The sequence below is a fragment of the Lipophrys pholis genome (genome assembly GCF_963383615.2).
Source record: "Lipophrys pholis genome assembly, chromosome: 18".
NCBI lineage: Eukaryota > Metazoa > Chordata > Actinopteri > Blenniiformes > Blenniidae > Lipophrys > Lipophrys pholis.
The window spans coordinates 22,544,508-22,563,459 of record NC_137646.1 but is presented as its reverse complement, the minus strand read 5'-3'; the positions used below and the strand labels follow the sequence as shown (position 1 = coordinate 22,563,459).

The 18,952-nt window shown below is 40.9% G+C and overlaps 1 protein-coding gene across 1 annotated transcript in view; it reads left to right on the top strand.

Annotated features, from left to right (window-relative positions):
- The first annotated feature begins 308 nt into the window (after positions 1 to 308).
- Positions 309 to 18,952, top strand: part of LOC308124048 (diacylglycerol kinase delta) — a 69,178-nt gene continuing 50,534 nt past the window's right edge. The window contains exons 1-3 of the mRNA XM_080486830.1: positions 309 to 639; positions 3,728 to 4,002; positions 4,993 to 5,097. Of these exons, the coding sequence (XP_080342956.1) occupies positions 3,910 to 4,002; positions 4,993 to 5,097 (198 nt within the window). The 5' untranslated portion in view covers positions 309 to 639; positions 3,728 to 3,909. The remainder of the gene's footprint in view (positions 640 to 3,727; positions 4,003 to 4,992; positions 5,098 to 18,952) is intronic.

Sequence of the window (18,952 nt, the reverse complement as noted above, 5' to 3'; positions counted from 1 at the left end):
CCCCCTTACCCCTCCCACCCCCCCAACCCCCCTCTCTCCCTGTGGTGTCCCCCCTGCCTTTCCTCTCTCTCTCGCTCTCTCTCTCTCTCTCTCTCTCTCTCTCGATCACCCTCTCTCCCTCCCTCCGTCGCTCCGTCCGCTCTCTCTCTCTCTCTCTCTCTCTCTCTCTCTCTCTCTCTCTCTCTCTCTCTCTCTCTCTCTCTCTCGATCACCCTCTCTCCCTCCCTCCGTCGCTCCGTCCGCTCTCTCTCTCTCTCTCTCTCTCTCTCTCTCTCTCTCTCTGTCTCTCTCTCTCTCTCTTCCTACCTGATCAGATCCGCTCCGACGCTATGCGTACGACCGCGTCTCCCTCTGCAAGGCGAGCTCCACCGGAGAGACCCGCGCGCTGCAGCAGCTGACCGCCGGCCGCCCGCCCCGCGAGCACCCGACAGCCGCCGGCCCCCCCACCCCACGCCACCCCACGCCACGCCACGCCACTCCACGCCACTCCACTCCAACCCCTCAGGCCGGGCAAGAACAACAACAACAACACGACTAACCGGCAGCGGGGATCGGGAGACGTCTCCAGCTGAACCCCCCCCCCACTCCCCTCCTCCTCCTCCTCCACCTCCTGGAGAAGAAGACCTGAACTATCGGAAGGTAAATAACGTCCTCCATGTAGCGCGCGGACAGCAGATAGGACAAGAAGGGGGGGTGGGGGGGGGGGGGGGGGGGCTCGTGCTATTTGTGCAGAGGAGGTGGCCGCCGCGGTAGCGGTGGCCGTTTTTTTTTGTCCCCCCCCCCCCGTGTTTCTGACAGATCATCTCCTTTAAAGGATCATGCGAGAAAATAAGAATAAATCGTCTGCTTTAAAAAAAAGAAAAAGAAAAAACGCGCTATGGACGGAATGACTGATGAAGCTGGATGAGGCTCGACAGCCTGTTGTGCATCGGCTCTGTCCTGTCTTTTATTCTTTAATTAAAAGATTAAACACAAACAAATCCTGCTACAGCTACATCCGCTTTGATAATCTGCAACATGATGTTTTGCATGAAGTGGGATTTCATTTATTGTTAAGAAATAAAACAAACAACAACAAAAAGAAAAAAAAAACAACCCACATTAATGCGTGTAAGTTTGGAGCCACCGGGGGCGGCGGTGAAGTGACATGCAGGCTGAATAACGTGTCCACACACACACACACACACACACACACACACACACACACACACACACACACACACACACACACACACACACACACACACACACACACACACACATACACACACACACAGATCTCCACTTTTTGCGTCTTGATTGTTGTGCGCAGAATCACAGAATTTGCGCACCTTATACCACACTTACTACCAAACTTGAATATCCCACAGGATTGATGAAGTATCTATCTATCTATCTATCTATCTATCTATCTATCTATCTATCTATCTTTACTGTATGTGCAGATCTTCAAGGATTCATCATGTTTATACTTTTAACACACGTTTTACAATACTCTAAGACGCTTTGCACTAATAGATAAATCACCAATGGATGGGGATGCTTAAATATATAAGTGAGTGTCCGATGAAAATTCTTTAAATTTTGTGTATTGCTGGTGGGTTTTATGGTGAGAGAATTATATTGTAGGCTAAAACAGAAAGTAATGGTGATTACGTTTCAAAAACTCGAATATATAATTTGATTTTATACATTGAAGAGGAATTATTTATTCGATTGTGGTATTTTAGTACCACTGATTACGTAAAATAGAGGTTTTTGGGGCATAATAAAGCATGTTGAGTAGCATCTGAGAGGCCTATTTGAACTTTTGTCTTTGCATGTTGAGATATCCACTATTTTATGATATACTAGAATTATTCAATCCATGCGGAGGGGACATTCTTTGCATGTATCAGTAAACTCCCAGTATTATTTGAGTATTTAAAGCCTCTTAAAACCTTTTGTTTGTTAATGTCAGGAGTCTATAACCTCTTGATTCTCTCCCCGTAGCTTTAACAATATTGTCCTTTCATCACGATGTTTGAGAGTTTTGACAATACTATCAATCAAACAAGCAAATGTATACTATGACTACTTTCACATTGCAGAAATTGTACTCGGTTACTCGCAGAAGTTCTGTTTTTTCAAATGCAACTTTGTTTTAGTTTCTTTGATTAATGGCATGTAGAACCTGCTGAATAAGCTATATATTTCACCTTAATTCTACTCTTATAGCCTACATTATACAAAATTACTGCTGCTGTAAAATACAGTAAAAGTACAGTAAATCCATTTTGAAATATGCTCACAAAAGTCCCTCAATTTATGCCACAATTCCAATCGTGTGAATGTTTGATTCTTCACCCACTTTGAACTGTAATAGCCTTTATCATTTGATTATATTCCATGCCAAAACTGCCTCATACATCCTATTTCTTACCTTCAGTCTATGTTGTATTCCTCCCCCATAGAGGTGTAAAGAGTACTGACAAGTAGTACTCAAGTACAGTTACAGTTGCATCACCTGCATTGAATGTTTTTGCAAGCAGAAGTACTGCAGTTATGTAAATATCACGTATAAAGTACTCTTCTCTAATTCAATCAGCAGTCACTTTGTAGAGAAAATACTGATACTCGTACTTTGGCGTTGTCTCAGCAGTTTCTTTCAACAAGTGAAAGTACTTCTGATTAACAAAAGCATAAGTACAAAGTACTCTTCTTAAAACTGCCAAAATTTAATTGTATTGTCAACAGAAGGAATTTGGTTTATTTACTGATAGAATATCTACATTCCAAATGAAAAAATACTCTTTATTTCAAGAATTAGTTACAGTAAATATGAGTCGTTCAGCAACTTTTTAACTGCTTTATTTGCTGTTACAGGTGGAATTGATGTTGTTAAACATCCTCCAGTAAAAGTCCTGTGATGAAAGTATAAGTTACTTTACAACCAGAGTCAAAATCTGGTGTTTGATTTAATTCCTCTGCATGAAATATATATTTTTAAGACATTTTTATCTGTTAAGCCATAACATGTTTGAATGCATGGGGCCGCACGGCAACAGGTAAACATGTGAGGATGTTGTTGAGTATTGTGATAACGAGATGTTTGCTGGTACATGAAAGCAGTATTTATTTATTTATTTATTTATTTAAAATAATCTCCATCATATGCAGATTTATCAGAAGTAGATTGTTGATTTGTGTGATTTTTTAAAAAATGCATTCATTTATTTATTCATTTATTTATTCATTTATTTTTTTATTTTTTTATTCCATCCATCCATCCATCCATCCATCCATCCATCCATCCATCCATCCATCCATCCATCCATCCATCCATCCATCCATCCATCCATCCAGCCAGCCATCCAGGATTGTCATTTTACACTTTGCATGGTTGTTTTATTGGTTCAATCTACATGCAACATTGTCCTGAAGGTCCGCCCCGCGTCGCAGCAGCTTTATTTAGAAACACTGGGCCAACTGTAAAACCTCAGAAGTCTCCTTCACCACGATTTCAGGAAGAAGCAAAGAGGAAGTGAGAAACGGGTCCTCATTCAGTCTTTTCTCCCATGGTGACCACGGTGGAAGCTGACTTACTAAGATTTGGGAAAGTCAGTTGTTTATGTGGTCTGGACTTATAGAGCAGGGGCTGCCAACACTCTTAGCCAAGAAAAAAAAAAAAAAAAAAGGCTCTCTAAGTTCTCTTCCGATCAATAATTCATCCCTCCATGTTTTTCAGACGGATCAGCAAGAGGACGAGCGTGGCGTCCCGCAGCCTGCTGTCCCATTCCTCATCCTCTCCTCTTTTCCTCGGCTCAGCCAGACTCCACCTTTTCCTCTTCTTTCTCTTTCACTCCTCCTCCTTCTCCTTCTTTGAAGTCTTCGCTTCGCTCCCGTCTTCCCGCTCCTCCGACCGTCGCCATGGCATCTAAACTCAACCCGAATGTCCTGTACGTGGAGGGCCACAGCGAGTCGCTAGGGTCGCCCCAAGCGGACTCAGAAAGGACTCACATTGTAAGGACACTTTTATATTCAAAGCTTTTTTAGAAGAAAAAAAGACAACAAAGAATATTAAAATGCAAAAATAGTTGTACAAAGAAAAAAATGTTAAAAATAAACCTGGTAAATCTGTTTAAATGGTTAATATCACTACCAAATGTGAATAGGATAAAAAATAACCAAACCGCTAAAAACAAATGGTATAGGTGAATGAATGAATGAATGAATGAATGAATGAATGAATGAATGAATGACTGAATGAATGAAGGGATGAACAGCTTAAATGGCAAAAAATAATTGGTATATATAAAAATAAATACATGGTGGAATGAGTACATACATAAATGGTTAAAATAACTGAAAAACTATTGAAAAAGGTTAAAAAGAATATATAAACAACATGGTTTAAAAAAAGAAAACTGGTAAAATGGGATAAAAATATTTGAAATTGCTAAAACTAATAAAACATTTAAAGCAGCTTAAAAAGCAAAATAAAACCTCTACTTTTCTAAACTGTACTTTCAAAATAAGAAGTATTACAAAAAAAGCCCACTTGTTTCCATATTCAGCTGAGATTTATCCTTTGTGAGCTCAGAAAACACAAAGAGGTGCAGGCATGACCAAATATGGTCACTTTCCTTATGAATTGTAAAGATAGAAATGGTAAATTTTGGTTTTATCGAGGTAATTTAATGTTAATTACCAAACCTGAACAATTTTAATTGTCTCTCTGTAACTTGTTTACAGTATACAGTGTTGTGCTTTCTTATCATCTCAATACAAATTGTCATGATGTGTCCAACACAGAGACGCTACAATTCCTTTGAGAGAGTTTTTGAAGCTGTGACGGACTGGTTCTTCAGTTCTATTCGTTTCTGTTCTTGCAGAGGTCGAACTCACGGTTCATTATTTATTTGAATGAGAAAAAGCAAAAATGCTGTCTTTTCTAGATGAACATTGAGTGGATATTTTATTTGAGTCGTTTTGTTTATTCTTTCCTTCGAGGCTGGTGAAGCAGGAGAAGAGTCGTCCGACAGCGACGGAGAGCAAGAAGAGACGTCGCACAAGCTGATCCGCAAGGTGTCCACCTCGGGACAGATAAGAGCGAAGGTAGGAGACCACCAGAGTGAAAGAGGAGGCGTGTGTCTGACTGGAGGAGAGCTTTGAGTCAAACATTGAATTCGGACACATTTTGACCTCAACACTCAGAAAACCACGCCGGGATTCAGATTCTTGATTCAGACTTTCACTGCGGATGATTATGCTTTATGCAGACGATGTTATTGTTTTTGTGCTTGACTGTCTGGTCAGTCTTTTGATACGTTTATGATGTGAAATCCAACCTGGGGGTTAAAACGCTTGGATTCACACGGAAAAGTCATACAGTTTTGTTTTAGAAGCTTCATTGAACTTCTTGGTTATTTAAGAGTTGATATAAAATGTAAACATCTCGCTGAAGGACAGAGACGAACGTGGCAGTTTTTCAAGGGTATCTTCTTGTGTCACTTTTTAATCCTTGGTGTCATATTTAGTTACAGTTACTGCATCAAAACAAGGCTAAATGAGTAGTGTAACATGCAAAATGTGATATTCTTGTCTACCATGAAGTTTATGTCTTTTCTTTCTTTGAGATTTTTGCGTCCAAAATTAACCTGAAGTGAAGTTTTGTGCTTTAAGCACCTGCTGTTACTTGATATGAAATAATATTGAAGTAATGAGTAGAACTTATTCCATCACAGCGGATGCAGTTGATATTGCGATGATGATAAATTTGCAATACATTGTGCAGGCCTACCTTAAAAAGTAGTAGTAAGTCACCATTTTTGCCGTACTTTTAACCATCTTTAAATTAAAATGCACCAAGTTGTATTATTGTAGCGTTGCTGCGACACGTGTGGGCTCAGGTAAGGTTAATGGAAGGAAGATGCTCTATAATCTGAATCGAGCTCCTCTTGGAAGTAACTGATTGATGAAGTAATGCCAGCTCTTTCAAAGCGAAGCTGATAATGCTAATCACAGCTGCTGTGGCTAAAAGCTAAAGAGACAGCAGTTCTGCGACTGTTTTCGCGTTGCAAACGACGAAAGTGAAGAGTACGAAACCTACGCATGTGATTGTGATCAGTTAGTAGCAGCTGAAAGTGGTGGTGTCTCGTTACATGTTATTATATCGGACCTCCAATCTCGTAGGAGTCTGCTGGAGGTCTGCTGATGGCATGATAAGTTGTTCTAAAAGAGCTGTGACGTAACAAACAGGAACAGCTCCCTTTCATATTGGACTTCCCGTAGCTGCGAGCTGCATCAGTGGCATCAGATTTACTGTAATGGATGAGCAGATCAGTCTCCCACTGGCATTTAAAAACTCAGGTGATTGTGTTTCATCTAATATTAATGAGATTAAATCTACAATTTCAATACAAACAACAGATGATGTCGGAGATATCACTATCTTCCTGTGTGTGTGTGTGTGTGTGTGTGTGTGTGTGTGTGTGTGTGTGTGTGTGTGTGTGTGTGTGTGTGTGTGTGTGTTAGTGAGTGAGTGAGTGAGTGAGTGAGTGAGAGAGATCATCATCCATTACCTGCATTGACCGTCAACTGTAAAACACACTCGGATCAATAGGAGACACAGGATACCCGGCAACCCTGCGTCGCCATGGCGATGACATCCCATAGTGCCCGGCGTAGATAAAGGTATTGGATATCAGTCTGGTATTGATCGGCTAATCTCATTGGATGCCGACGTGACACGGTGTGTGTGTGTGTGTGTGTGTGTGTGTGTGTGTGTGTGTGTGCATGTGCATGTGTGTGTGCATATAAACACATCGCCATGGTTACTGGGTCAGTGTGAAGACTAGACCATAATAATTTAACTTCCTTTTTTCTTTCTGTCACCTGCGGAGTTTAAATGAAGTCAGCCAGGAGATCATTATGACAGAGGATTTGTGTTCATATAGGATGAGTGTAATTTATGAAAAGTAGAAACTGTTTTTTTTTATAAAATGTACTTAAACACTTTGTTTAGTTTAAGATGTATAGTACGTTTACCTCTGTGTAAATTCAATAATTTCTGATATGAGTATTTGAATATAGATTTGTTAAAAAGAATTACACAAAAGTCCGAAATAAAAGAAAGAAATCCAAAACATTGACGTTTCAAAGTAAAACAAACAATCAACATAAAGAAAGGTGAAATTCACTCACCTAGAATAGGCTTAAACTAAAATTTAATCTTCTGTAATGTTTGTGTTATTTAAATGTCTCCATTTAGACAGAATTTTTGGTAAATTTGTAATTATATTAATATCCTCTTTAATAAATATTTGGTCACAATAGTAAAAAAAAACCACTTGTTTATATCATAACGTAGAAAAAAGTTACAAAAAAAACAAATAGAAGCAACTAGAAACTGTAATGCGACACTAAAAGTTGACTTTCTACATGCAAACAGACTATAAGTCCGACTTTTTAGTTAGCGGTTTGGCTCATCACTTAAATCAAGTAGTAAAAAATATGTTGGTACATACCATCTTGTACCTCTAGATGTCACTGTATGACAACAGAATATTGGTGCAGCACAGCCGAAAAAACTCCATAACCTTTTATGCGACTATCTATAAAAAAAAAATGCACAGCAGAAATTAAACAGAAAATTAAAAATAAATGCTGTATACATTAGAAATTCTAAACCAAGCTGGCGAAAGAGTTCAGTGTCAGATAAACTTGTGAGCGACTATAGTCCAGGGAATACGGTAACTCGTGAATCGAGAAAACCCAAGTCGTGGGGCTTTGGGGTTAGGTTAGAGTGTGCATGAGTTTGTCTGTCACTTCTTTTCACGAGTTCGGATGAAAATCTTTTTTCTTTTCCACAATCCCACTCCGGCCTGGCAGCCACTCGCGCAGTAAATGTTTTGCTGCCGCCGGTTTACAGTCTTCCTCTGTAATTAAAATGAATGTGACCTTGGAGATTTGCTAATTGGCTGACTCGGTAAAACTGAGCCTGTTGACTCCACCGAGCAGATTGGATTTTGAGCCTGATGGAGATTGATTCGCTGCACTCTTTGAGAGGATGGGCTTCACTTTTTCACCGCCGTTCTTTCACCAGCTTGTTTAGGGTTTTTTTTTTTGACGTACGTAGTAGCAGCCTCACCGGGCTGGTGAGACGAGACAAACTCATGGTCTGTTGAGTGTGAGGAAGTGTTGTCGCGGTGTCCTTGGCGCTGACACCTACCTCGTAAACCGCAGTGTTTCTGTTTGACGTCTTTACGTCGCACGCTACCTCCTGTCTTACTTCACATTTCCTGCCTGCCTCTCGCCTGCATTCAGGTGACCCGTTGCGTCAATTGTTTGTAACCCTGAAATTGTATAGCAGTTAAAATGCATTCGGCTTTTCAATTGTCAAAGACTTTTGAGAGAGAAAAGTCTTTGGGTTCCCAAACGGGTCACATGTCAAGGAAAACCACAATAAGACATTTTCTAGGACCTTCAGCAGAGAGATCAGACAATCTGCCTTTCCTCAGGCAACCTGTGGAGGAAGAATCTATTGCAAAAGACTGATTTGACCAAAACAATGAAGTTAAAATGCCCGTGACTAGAATAAATAGGTGGGGAAACTCTAGTCCTGTTTAAACAATAATGATAAGCTTTGTTTTTTACCCTTTCATTTCAGAAATATTCGGATTTAAAAAAAAAAAATTTAAACACACTTTTCATGTCAGGAGACTAGCTGGTGCTGTGTTTTTATAAAACATCAAACCATGTATGCACACAGAGAACAGTATGATGTAAACTTTCACGTTACTTCGGACCAATATTCTTCATCGCACTGGCCCATTTAGTATCTGTTGTTGTTATTAATATGCCTCCACGTATGCAGATGATGCTATTGTAAGTGTACTAAATAGACCGGTTTCACTTCTAAACAGGAGAAGCTGAAGCTTTACAAAACATGAAAATAGGTTTAAACTAAACTCGTTACTGCACCTTATTGGCAAAGTTTCCTCTTTAAGTACGGGTATTTCGGAGTACTCCTGTGAGTACCTGTCAGCTAATTGCTAATGTTCTATCACACTCGCAGTCATTTTCCCCTTCCTTCTACTGGCTTTGTCTCTCTAGGTTCTCCTTAATTTAATTCAGTGCACACTTACTGTGAAAGGCAAAATAGCCCCCGAGTTAGCAGTTAACTGTCACTAAGCTGAATGACGGCGTCGTGAAGCGAGTAAATAGGGTACAGGAAGGGAGAACGAAGTCAAAAAAGTACGGTAAAGACAGGGTTGCGTCAACATTACGGCCATTATAGGCGAAACAAGCCAAAGCTAGCTAAACTACTCTGTGTCTTATACTTTCTCTCGAGCACTTAGTACAAGCAAGACGTGTAAAAGACACACATTTACAGATAAACACAGCTGAATTTGATCTGCAAACATTTATTGAATTAAAAAATTGAGCAGTTTTAGTGTTGAGCTACCTGCTACTTTTCAAACAAAATGTATAAACCTTGCTAGAAAACCAGCCAGGAAACCAAATGTAGAGATTCTATTTGGGTTTTTCTATTTCAAATTCTGGTTTGATACATTATGCTGAATTGAAATACAATTTAAAAAAAATATATATAATATATATATTATTTTCAATTTTGGGGTTCAAATTCAAGAAATGACCTCTCAGATCTTTTTTCTGTAGACTCGGTTATGTAACATTTCACACCTTTCCTTCACCTTCATGTTTTTGCCACATCCAACTGTCCTCTTCTTCCTCCTCCTCCTCCTCCTCCTCCTCCTCCTCTTCTCATTTGCCTCACTCTCACTTCCTTAGTGGAAAATGAATGGAGACACGGATTGTTTGACGTTTTTATGTATTTGGCACTACCGCAATCATGCAGATTGAGAAACATGTTCATTCCTACACCCTTCATGGAGCAGTCACTCAAATACTCACAAGAACATTTCTACCCTGTGCTTGCATTGAAGGCCTTTTGTAATGTGGTCAGATAGACTGTAAAATTTGAAAATGCCTACAAATTATCCACATTGAAAGATTCATTGGCGACATATGAATTATTCACTGGATGTTTGGAAAAAGGTTTATCACCATTGAGTACTACTGTCCTGCACTTTAAAGTAGGGATGTCTTGATTGGTTTTGATGGTATTGGATCAGGGGCAATTTTATTGTTTATATACTGTAGATCAGCGATTATCAAATGCATTGATTGGGATGGATTTGATCCACTCGAAGTGGATCTGAGATTTCTCTTTGGCCACACTGTACTGATGGAGTTGTATGGTATCTGTCGTCTTTCATACCTGGAGCATAAATGAGGTGTTTGTTCAGCAGAAATACCTTTGATAACCTTTCCTTGTTTCCTGTAGCAAAGAGAAAACACAAGTACATTTAGAAAGAGTATAAAGGAGAGTCCCCTCATTGTGTTACAAGAAAAAGGTGTGTTCTTCCCCTTTTCTGTTTCTGGTATTAATTTTTCATTATGTTGTCTACATTTCCCCTATGTTTTGATTAAACACTGCCTATTTCTCCTAATTCTTTCCTATAAATGAACAGCTCAAAGTGTATTTTCCACTTCCGTCAATGATTTGCCTTCAACTCGACGTGAATGTAACCGGTCGGTAAATATAATCCCAAACTTTTATCCTCTCCCGATTCACAACCTCCTCCTTCAGAAATAGCTCGCGCCGCTTGCGGTTATATAACCGGTCTTATTTGTGGCGTTGTCAATGTTGACCAACAGGTAACACTTTTCAGTGTGGATTTCCTGCATGCTGGAATCAAACCGGCTATATTTGTTCTTCTTTATCATCCATCTCGCTTCCAGTGCGGAAATCTGTGTGGGTGTTCGCCGCAATGGAGATGAGGACGAGCTATAGCTGTGTGTGTGTGTGTGTGTGTGTGTGTGTGACAGAAATGGCTTGAGGAGGGTGCATGAGTGTGTGGGATGGCTCGTGTGTGTGTGTGTGTGTGTGTGTGTGTGTGTGTGTGTGTTGGCTTTGATTTCTACCCTTGGCTTGATGTGATACAGCTGCAATATTGCACGGGTCAATAAGAGAGCGAGAGAGAGAGGTCTGGAGTTATATAAGAAACCAGTACACAACAGGCTCTAATACCCATATTTACCACCACAACAGGTTGGCAGGACTGTTGAGGAGGCGTCTCAACTATTTCAGATGTGTTATTCACTCGCTTGGTACAAAGAGTGCAGGAAACACATTGTTTGTGTGCTTATTGCTTCAGAAACCAGCTCCTTTTCGCCTCCCTACCTTGACTCTGCACATTTACAAGGCTCATTTGATGTCACGAGTCGTCCAAATGGGCTTCCTGTTGTTCCCGCCGCTCATGTTTTATTCCTGTGTTGGTACCTTTTTACCGACACGAAGCACTGATATGTGGCTGCGGCACAGCTGCAATTATCAGTTCCACATGAGAGACGCGGCGAGTCTCTGAGGTGAAGGCTGGATTTATTCATCCATTTTTAGAGACACAGTGGCGTGGATAATCTCCCCGGGGTCCGCACAAAACGGCACAGACAGTGGTTTGAATAAACGAAGGCCCCGTTTGCGTGACAACATTCTGTGTTCTTGTTTCAGGAAAGTTTTTTGCGTTTTCATGTCGGGCCATTAGATAGATTGTTGGGAGGGATTAAAATCCTAGTTTGATTTGGTAGGGAACAGTATAGGATGCAGAGGGATTTGTAACTGCATCCATCGTCTATTGGCGCCCACCGGCATGAAAGTCTTCACCCGATTCGGGACCCGGAACCCTTAGTTTGGGAACCCTTGTTGAAGTATCAAGGTGTTTCCGTCTTTCCGTAAATGCTTCATCCCGATTCATACTTGCAGTTGCAGCCTCCGCCGGAGCACTTTCAATATTACTGCTTGTAATTTATAGTTAATCCATGACAAAGTGGCTAACTTGCAACGGTCCGCATGGATTATTGATTCCCCTTAATGAAATTACTGCACTGTTAATCATACATGCATGGGTTTACGCCCACTAATGCACACACACACACACACACACACACACACACACACACACACACACACACACACACACACACACACACACACACACACACACACACACACACACACACACACACACACACACACACACACACACACACACACAGAGACACGGTGTGTGATGCTGAGTCGGCCTGTCTCCCTGGCTGGACTTTCCGTTTGTTAACTGGAGACATCTAACTCAGTTTCTATTGATCTGACCTCGTGTTTCCTTCGGATGTCGACCCTTCCGACGAGGAGACTCTCGGTCATCCAAGAATCTAGGGAAATCCTTCAAAACTCTGCATTCAAAGAAATCAAGAAAAGACCCCTAGAAAGATTTGAAAGTCTAAACTTCAAGAGAAAACCTGGACTTTCAAAGTCTTCTGTGTCTTTTTTATTTAATTTTTTTTCAAATCTTAACAATAAAGTGGGATGTCCCAGATTTATTCTTTGGGGTCGTTTCCGTAAACGCTCGTGATTCCTGCTCCAGATTTTCAAAGGGTGATATACAAAAGATGACGGAGCACAAAAGAAGCTATTTATAAGAGCTGACTGATCATTGAGTCGACAAAGAGATTTCTTTTCAGTCAGAGTGGTTACAAACTGGAGGGGGGGAAAAAAAACAACGTTAAGTGAAGCGAAAATCTCCCAACAATCTTGCTTTTATCCAGTTTTTTGGTCATTTTCTACATTAACTTTTGAATGGAAGAACATGGTTTACCTTCCGTCTATATTTTTACCCTCCTGCTGTTTGTCCTTTGTGTCCTTTCTTATTAGGATTCCTCTTTTTCGTTGCCGCCACCTGTTTATGCTTTATTCCTCCTGCCTTGATCTCTACGTGCTCCTTCCTCTCTCTCGTTTCTGACCTTCGTCATCCATCATCCAGTCCTCCTTTCCCTTCCTTTCATCCCACCCTCCTTCATCTGTCCACCCTGCTTCTTGACGTCACTCATTTTTTTTAGCTCTTTCTCTTCGGTAAGCAGACCTTTTGTTTTGACCTAACGCACTTTTTTTTGAAGTCTCACAGGTTCAAGATGACACTTATTTGCTTATTTTCGGTTCCTTCACACGTTGTCTAGAGGTCGGCAACATCAGCTTGTGCACAGATTGTCTGTCTCTTCACAAACTTGAGCTAGAAAGACTAGAGATTGATATTCCGTCTGATAACTTCACGACTTTACCAAAATTCCTAGTAGCAGTGACGTCTGTTCTGCATTCAGCAGACGACTCATACTTTGGGCCTGGTTTACTGAGATCCTGTATAAAGTGTTTTAAAATTGCATGTTCATAAGTTTAACTTTCGTTTTGCTTGCTTTTTTTTTTTTCTTTGCAAGGGATCAACCAAGAATAACACCACGAGTGACATCACATGCAAACGGTATTCAAATGAGCCGTTTGCACGCACTGGGTACTCGTTATGCAAAAACGAACGTCTGGAAACGTTTTTCTGTTTCCATGTCTGTCTGGTTGCTCTCACCATGGTGTGATTGGAAGGAGCGTCACAAGCGCAAAAATGTAATCTGATACCTTTCAGTTGGAAGTCACCAGACATATTAGAGCGTCGCAATATATGAATCTGAATTTCGGCACGACGTCAAAGCCGTGAGAAAAAGAAGAGCAACAGAAGAGCTTCCGAAAGATGCTCAGCAAACCACCACACAGCCTGCAAGTCTTTTCTCTGTGTTTCCCATGAGATGGTTTTCAAGAATGCAGATGCGAAGCTAAAAACCCCTTTAAACTTAATGCTGACTCAAATTATTACCTAATATTTAAAAGTGAATATAAAAAAATTGCATATAAAATAATGACCAAATGCATGCATTGTGAGTCGATAGGGTTAATCTAGAATATTCCTCTACCTCTGTAGCTTTTCCCACATATTTTAAGCTCACTGTGCGTCCAACCCAAAAGTAGAACCCCTCCTCGTTTCCCACGACGATGTTGCGCGAGTGTGAACGTCACTGAGATTTACACCGGCGGACGACGGATGAAGTGACTCTAAGTGAGTTCACTTGCCCGTATCGATCTCCTTCCCCGTCGTTCTCCCTCCTCCTGCGTTGTCCTCTTGAAGTCCTCCTCTCTAAGCTGCGCCTCCGCCGTCTCTTCCATCTCGTGTCGACGCGACGTCCAAACCGCCAAGAGACGCTAAAATTGTGCGAGGGACGTGAAGAGGCGGCGCCGGTGATATCTGGCACGGTGACACTCGCTGTGGAAATGTGCTAACGACGGGGAGACAATTACAGCTCGTCGTCGTCGCGAGTGAACTGACGTGCGTTTTCCTAATTGTGTGTTTGTGTTACCGCTAATGAGCGAACACATTTCAGCCCCGTCAGGTTTGCGCGCGAGCGCGTGTGAGCGGAGCCGCTAATGGGCCAACGTATGCTATCAGGCAGCGCAAGGTGTGTGTGTGTGTGTGTGTGTGTGTGTGTGTGTGTGTGTGTGTGTGTGTGTGTGTGTGTGTCCACAGGCATCGTTTTGCTTCACGTCTTTGTCTTGTCAGTTCGCTAATGGAGACTGACAGCACAAAACACGGGTTTCAGTTTGCTCGTCTCTTGAGCTCGTATCCTTTTATAAACGAGTGACTGATGATGTTCGCGGTTAATTTCATTTAGATTTTAAATGCGGACGTAGATGCGAAACGTCTTCTGCAGTTAGCGTTTGCAAATTTCTACCTGGAAGTTGGGTGCGGTTTTTCATCAAGTGCAAGTTAACCTGTGAACGTTAAGTATAAAATATGGTGTTATGGCTGAGAGTAACAGTTACTACATTGTTCTTCTAAGTACTAAATGTCAGCTTAATTTCCTGTTTTAAACTGCTGCAATTTCGTTATCAGCACTGGACCGAAGACAGTATATATATTTCTTTATGACAAGTGTTGAATTTTAACACTTGTGAGTAGAAACACACAAGAATTGAAACTCGAGTTGCAACGTATCTTGAAATGAAGGCCCCTTTAAGTGACAACGTTTTCAAGTGAAAACAGAGAACTTAAAACGTTTTTTTTAAATCGGTATAAACACACACTATTCTGCACTGAGGGCTTGTTGTTTGACACCAGCCTCCTCATTATGTCACAGATAAAACCAGGAAATCATCAAGCCTGATACAAACAGACTTGAGAAGGGTTGCTTTGTAACTTACGGACGGCTTCAACTCTTTTCGTAGGTTTAAGTCCTTAAGATTCAGTTTTAAGGGAGCTTTAAAATGTTTTCTTTCTAACGTGTATACTCACAGGACCTATAGACAAAATAGGGAACAAACAAAAACAACTACTTCTGCATACAAAAAGGACAACAAATTTGCATGTATTTTTTTTTGCATTTTGTGACACTTTACCTCAAATCATCATAGTTCAGCTCAAAACACTTGCATTCGAAGTGTTTATTACTTCTGTTAAACGTCGTGAGGGTCATTTTTATAAAGGTGAAAATATATAATCACCCACTTTAACAACACTTCTGGTTTTCTTTGTGCTTTTTAACGCAGCTCCTCTTAATCAGGCCACAACATTTCCACTGATGCTCTGCTGCTGTCACACTGTCATTCACACCCACAACCGCCCTATATTTTACATTTCTCACTTCTCAGTTTGTGTTTATTCTCCTTTCTTCTTCCCCGTTTATTTATTTACTTTTTAATCTTGTTTTGTTTTTACGCCTTGCTGAACCTCTTTTCTCATTTAACCCGGTTGTCTCTTCAGCTCTCTCTGTGGCCAAAAATAGACTCTCTCTGGGTATTTGTCAGCCTTTCTCTCTTGAAACCTCGTTAACAGGAAGCAAGAGACACTCACCGAAGTACACACACACACACACACACACACACACACACACACACACACACACACACACACACACACACACACACACACACACACACACACACACACACACACACACACACACACACACACACACACACACACACACATTCAAACATGCTGCTTTTGCAGCGTCGCTGTCGGGAGAAATCTGATAAGATATCTGATTCAGTTCATTCTGTTTGACTGCAACACGATCCGCGTTTGCTTAGTTTGACCAACTTGCGCTGGTGTGTGTGTTTGTTCTGTTGTGTGTGCGTGTGTGTGTGTTCCGTGAGAGTGTGTGAATATGGTGTGTCCGAGCGTCGTCACACGTCCTGACTTCAAGTAGCACATGAAGAGTAGCAGCCTGAGTCAGCAGCATGAAAGAACACATCTGTTAATGACACTTGAGGTGAAGACTGTACTTGTATGGCTGAGTGTGTGTGTGTGTGTGTGTGTGTGTGTGTGTGTGTGTGTGTGTGTGTGTGTGTGTGTGTGTGTGTGTGTGTGTGTGTGTGAGTGAGCCAGCCTCATTCACCCTCCTGTGTTTTTCCGACAGCATTTCTCCCACAATACCAGAAATTAGTAACTGTTATGAAAGTGATGATTTCCATTATAGCTACCATGTACAAGGCGGCACCCAGAACCTCAGCGTTAGTGTTTTGAAAAGAATGATCCTCTATTGATCTTGTAAGTGTACGGTTACGGCGACATACTGCGCATGTGCACCACGGCTGTAGTTAACAGGTCTTTTGCACATGCGCGAGGAGATGGACAATCGTGTCATGACTCCTAGTTCATATTCTCCTGGGACTTGGTAGTTTTAGAACTACCAGTCGCCGTAATAACGACCCAATTTCCTCGTCCATACGAATGTCCATGTACTCGCCACTGTTAATGTTAATAGCATTTTGTTCTCTGCACGCATGTGTATGTAATTCTTTTACAAGAAAACCACCTAACAGCACTAATTCACCAATTAGTGGCCCGACATGCAAAGTACATCTTTTTCAGTGTTTCTACAATTTCTGTGTGAATGGACATTGTTTTCAAAACATTGTCGTTTAAATGCGAAGTTTTTCCGAAATGAGAACTGAAAAACAATGTGTTTTCACTTAAAATGTTGTCATGTAAACAGGGCCTCAGTTTGCTTATTTTAGTTCAATTAAATCAAATGTAATTTGATAGAATAAAATAAAATAAATTTTTACTTTGCTGCTGGGGGAGGAACACGTTGCCAATGCTCCACCGATACTAAAACACAATAGTGATTATCAGTCGATTATTTTTCTGATTAGTCTCCACAGCTTGTATGAAAGTTTGGAGAGTCCTCCATGTCTCCTCTTCTGACAGCAGGCTGTCCTCACCTCTCGACCCGTCTGTGACGACGTCCAGCTGGAACAGCTGCGTCCTAAAACACTTCTCGCCCTTTGATGTAGACGGGCGACACCTGATTTCCAGCATAGCTCGGGGCCGACTCTGTCAGGTATTTGCAAGCAGACGGAGACGCCACCGAAAGCGTCGACCACGGAACACAGAGAAGTTCTAATAGAATAAAAATGAATTTGCAGATGTTTCTGGAAAACGTTTGCTGCCTAGATGAGGATTATCCTCACATTTTATTGAAGAATGTGACTTATATTCTAGGCAATACGTTAATTATTTCTCCTGGACTTGATGTCAAAAATTCCCTTTTACAATTAAAATAACCAATTTTCAACAAGTTAAATCATGAAAATATGTGCGACAGGAGTCAAAAACTAAAGAAAGTTCTTTATTTCTGGTAAGTAAGGCATGTAAAGTATTTGCTCACATTTGAAAATATAATAAATTGTGGCATGATAAGAACTATCATTTGCATTAGGATCATATGACACATATTTCCATGTTAGTATCCGTATAATATGTCCAATTAATCATATTTGGCTTTTGCATTTTGTGATTTATACATGAAATTATTGGGCAGTACTGCACATGAAGGGTATTTGCAGATATAAACTGAATTGTAGAACCTTTTGATCCAGTTCTAGTAGAAATATATCTAATATACAGACATTTTAAAGCTAAAGAATTAGTATTTTTCCAATGTATCAGCGAATGCCATATAAACATCAGCTTATATTTGCTGCAGCTTGTACAATATTTGAATTGAATGAACACATTTTGAGAAATAAATGTGCCTTTTATATGTACGACCTGAGCACCTCATTGAGATATCAATACATCTGATGACTTCAGAAAGGATAGACAACACTTGAAGTTCTGAATATTCCGTTTCTGTGGAGCTCCTTCTTGGAGATCTGTGGTTTGAATGTGTGTCAGGGCTGCAGGAGGTTGTGAGAAGACACCCTTTTTCTATGTCATGAACCTGTGTAGGTGTGCGCTTCACAGGCTGCACAGCATGTTGCACAGGAGGACTCCCCTCTCTGCTCCCCGAAGATGAATTAGAAAGTGACAGGGGCGTGAACATCATCTTTTTGTTTACTACGTTTTGATACTGAGCCATCAGTTGTTGTTAATAGCCATTCTTACGTCCTGTAAATAGTTAAAAACTGTTGGCGGTTTTAGTGTCTTTCAATGGAAAATGTTTGAAAGCACACTGGCAATGCAGTTACAGTGAAAAACAACTTTTCAAAAAGGCTCTTTATGCTTGTGTTTGGCATGCTGCTGCATGCATGCGCAGTCACATATCTGCCCCGCCCAGGCTTTTTTACCTTACTGCTGCATATTGCAATGACGTAATACAGAATAAATCCAAGGAAGTATTTTAAAACTGCTCCCGCCTTGCATGGAACTTTGCTTTCAATTCTGTTTAATATGTTTTATTATCTGTTTACCCAACATTTTGATACAGGAAATTGTTGTCCGCTCTATTCTGAGTGCATAAAGGAATGAACTGTTGGGATTACTTCTACAGATTCGAATGCCTGGCCTGTGAGTGGAGGTCAGAGTTAAGTTTTACTGCGCTGAAGTGTCCTGGAGTTTCCGTTGTTCTTACTGGAAACACAGCGAGTGAAATCAAGAGAGAGACACTGAAAGACCGAAAGTCACGGTGACTGTACTGGAAGGATGTGGCTACGCTTCTAAAAACGGCACATTTTATTTTCTTACACAGCTGTCTGTGTGCGTATGTGTGTGTGTGTGAAAGAGGAAGA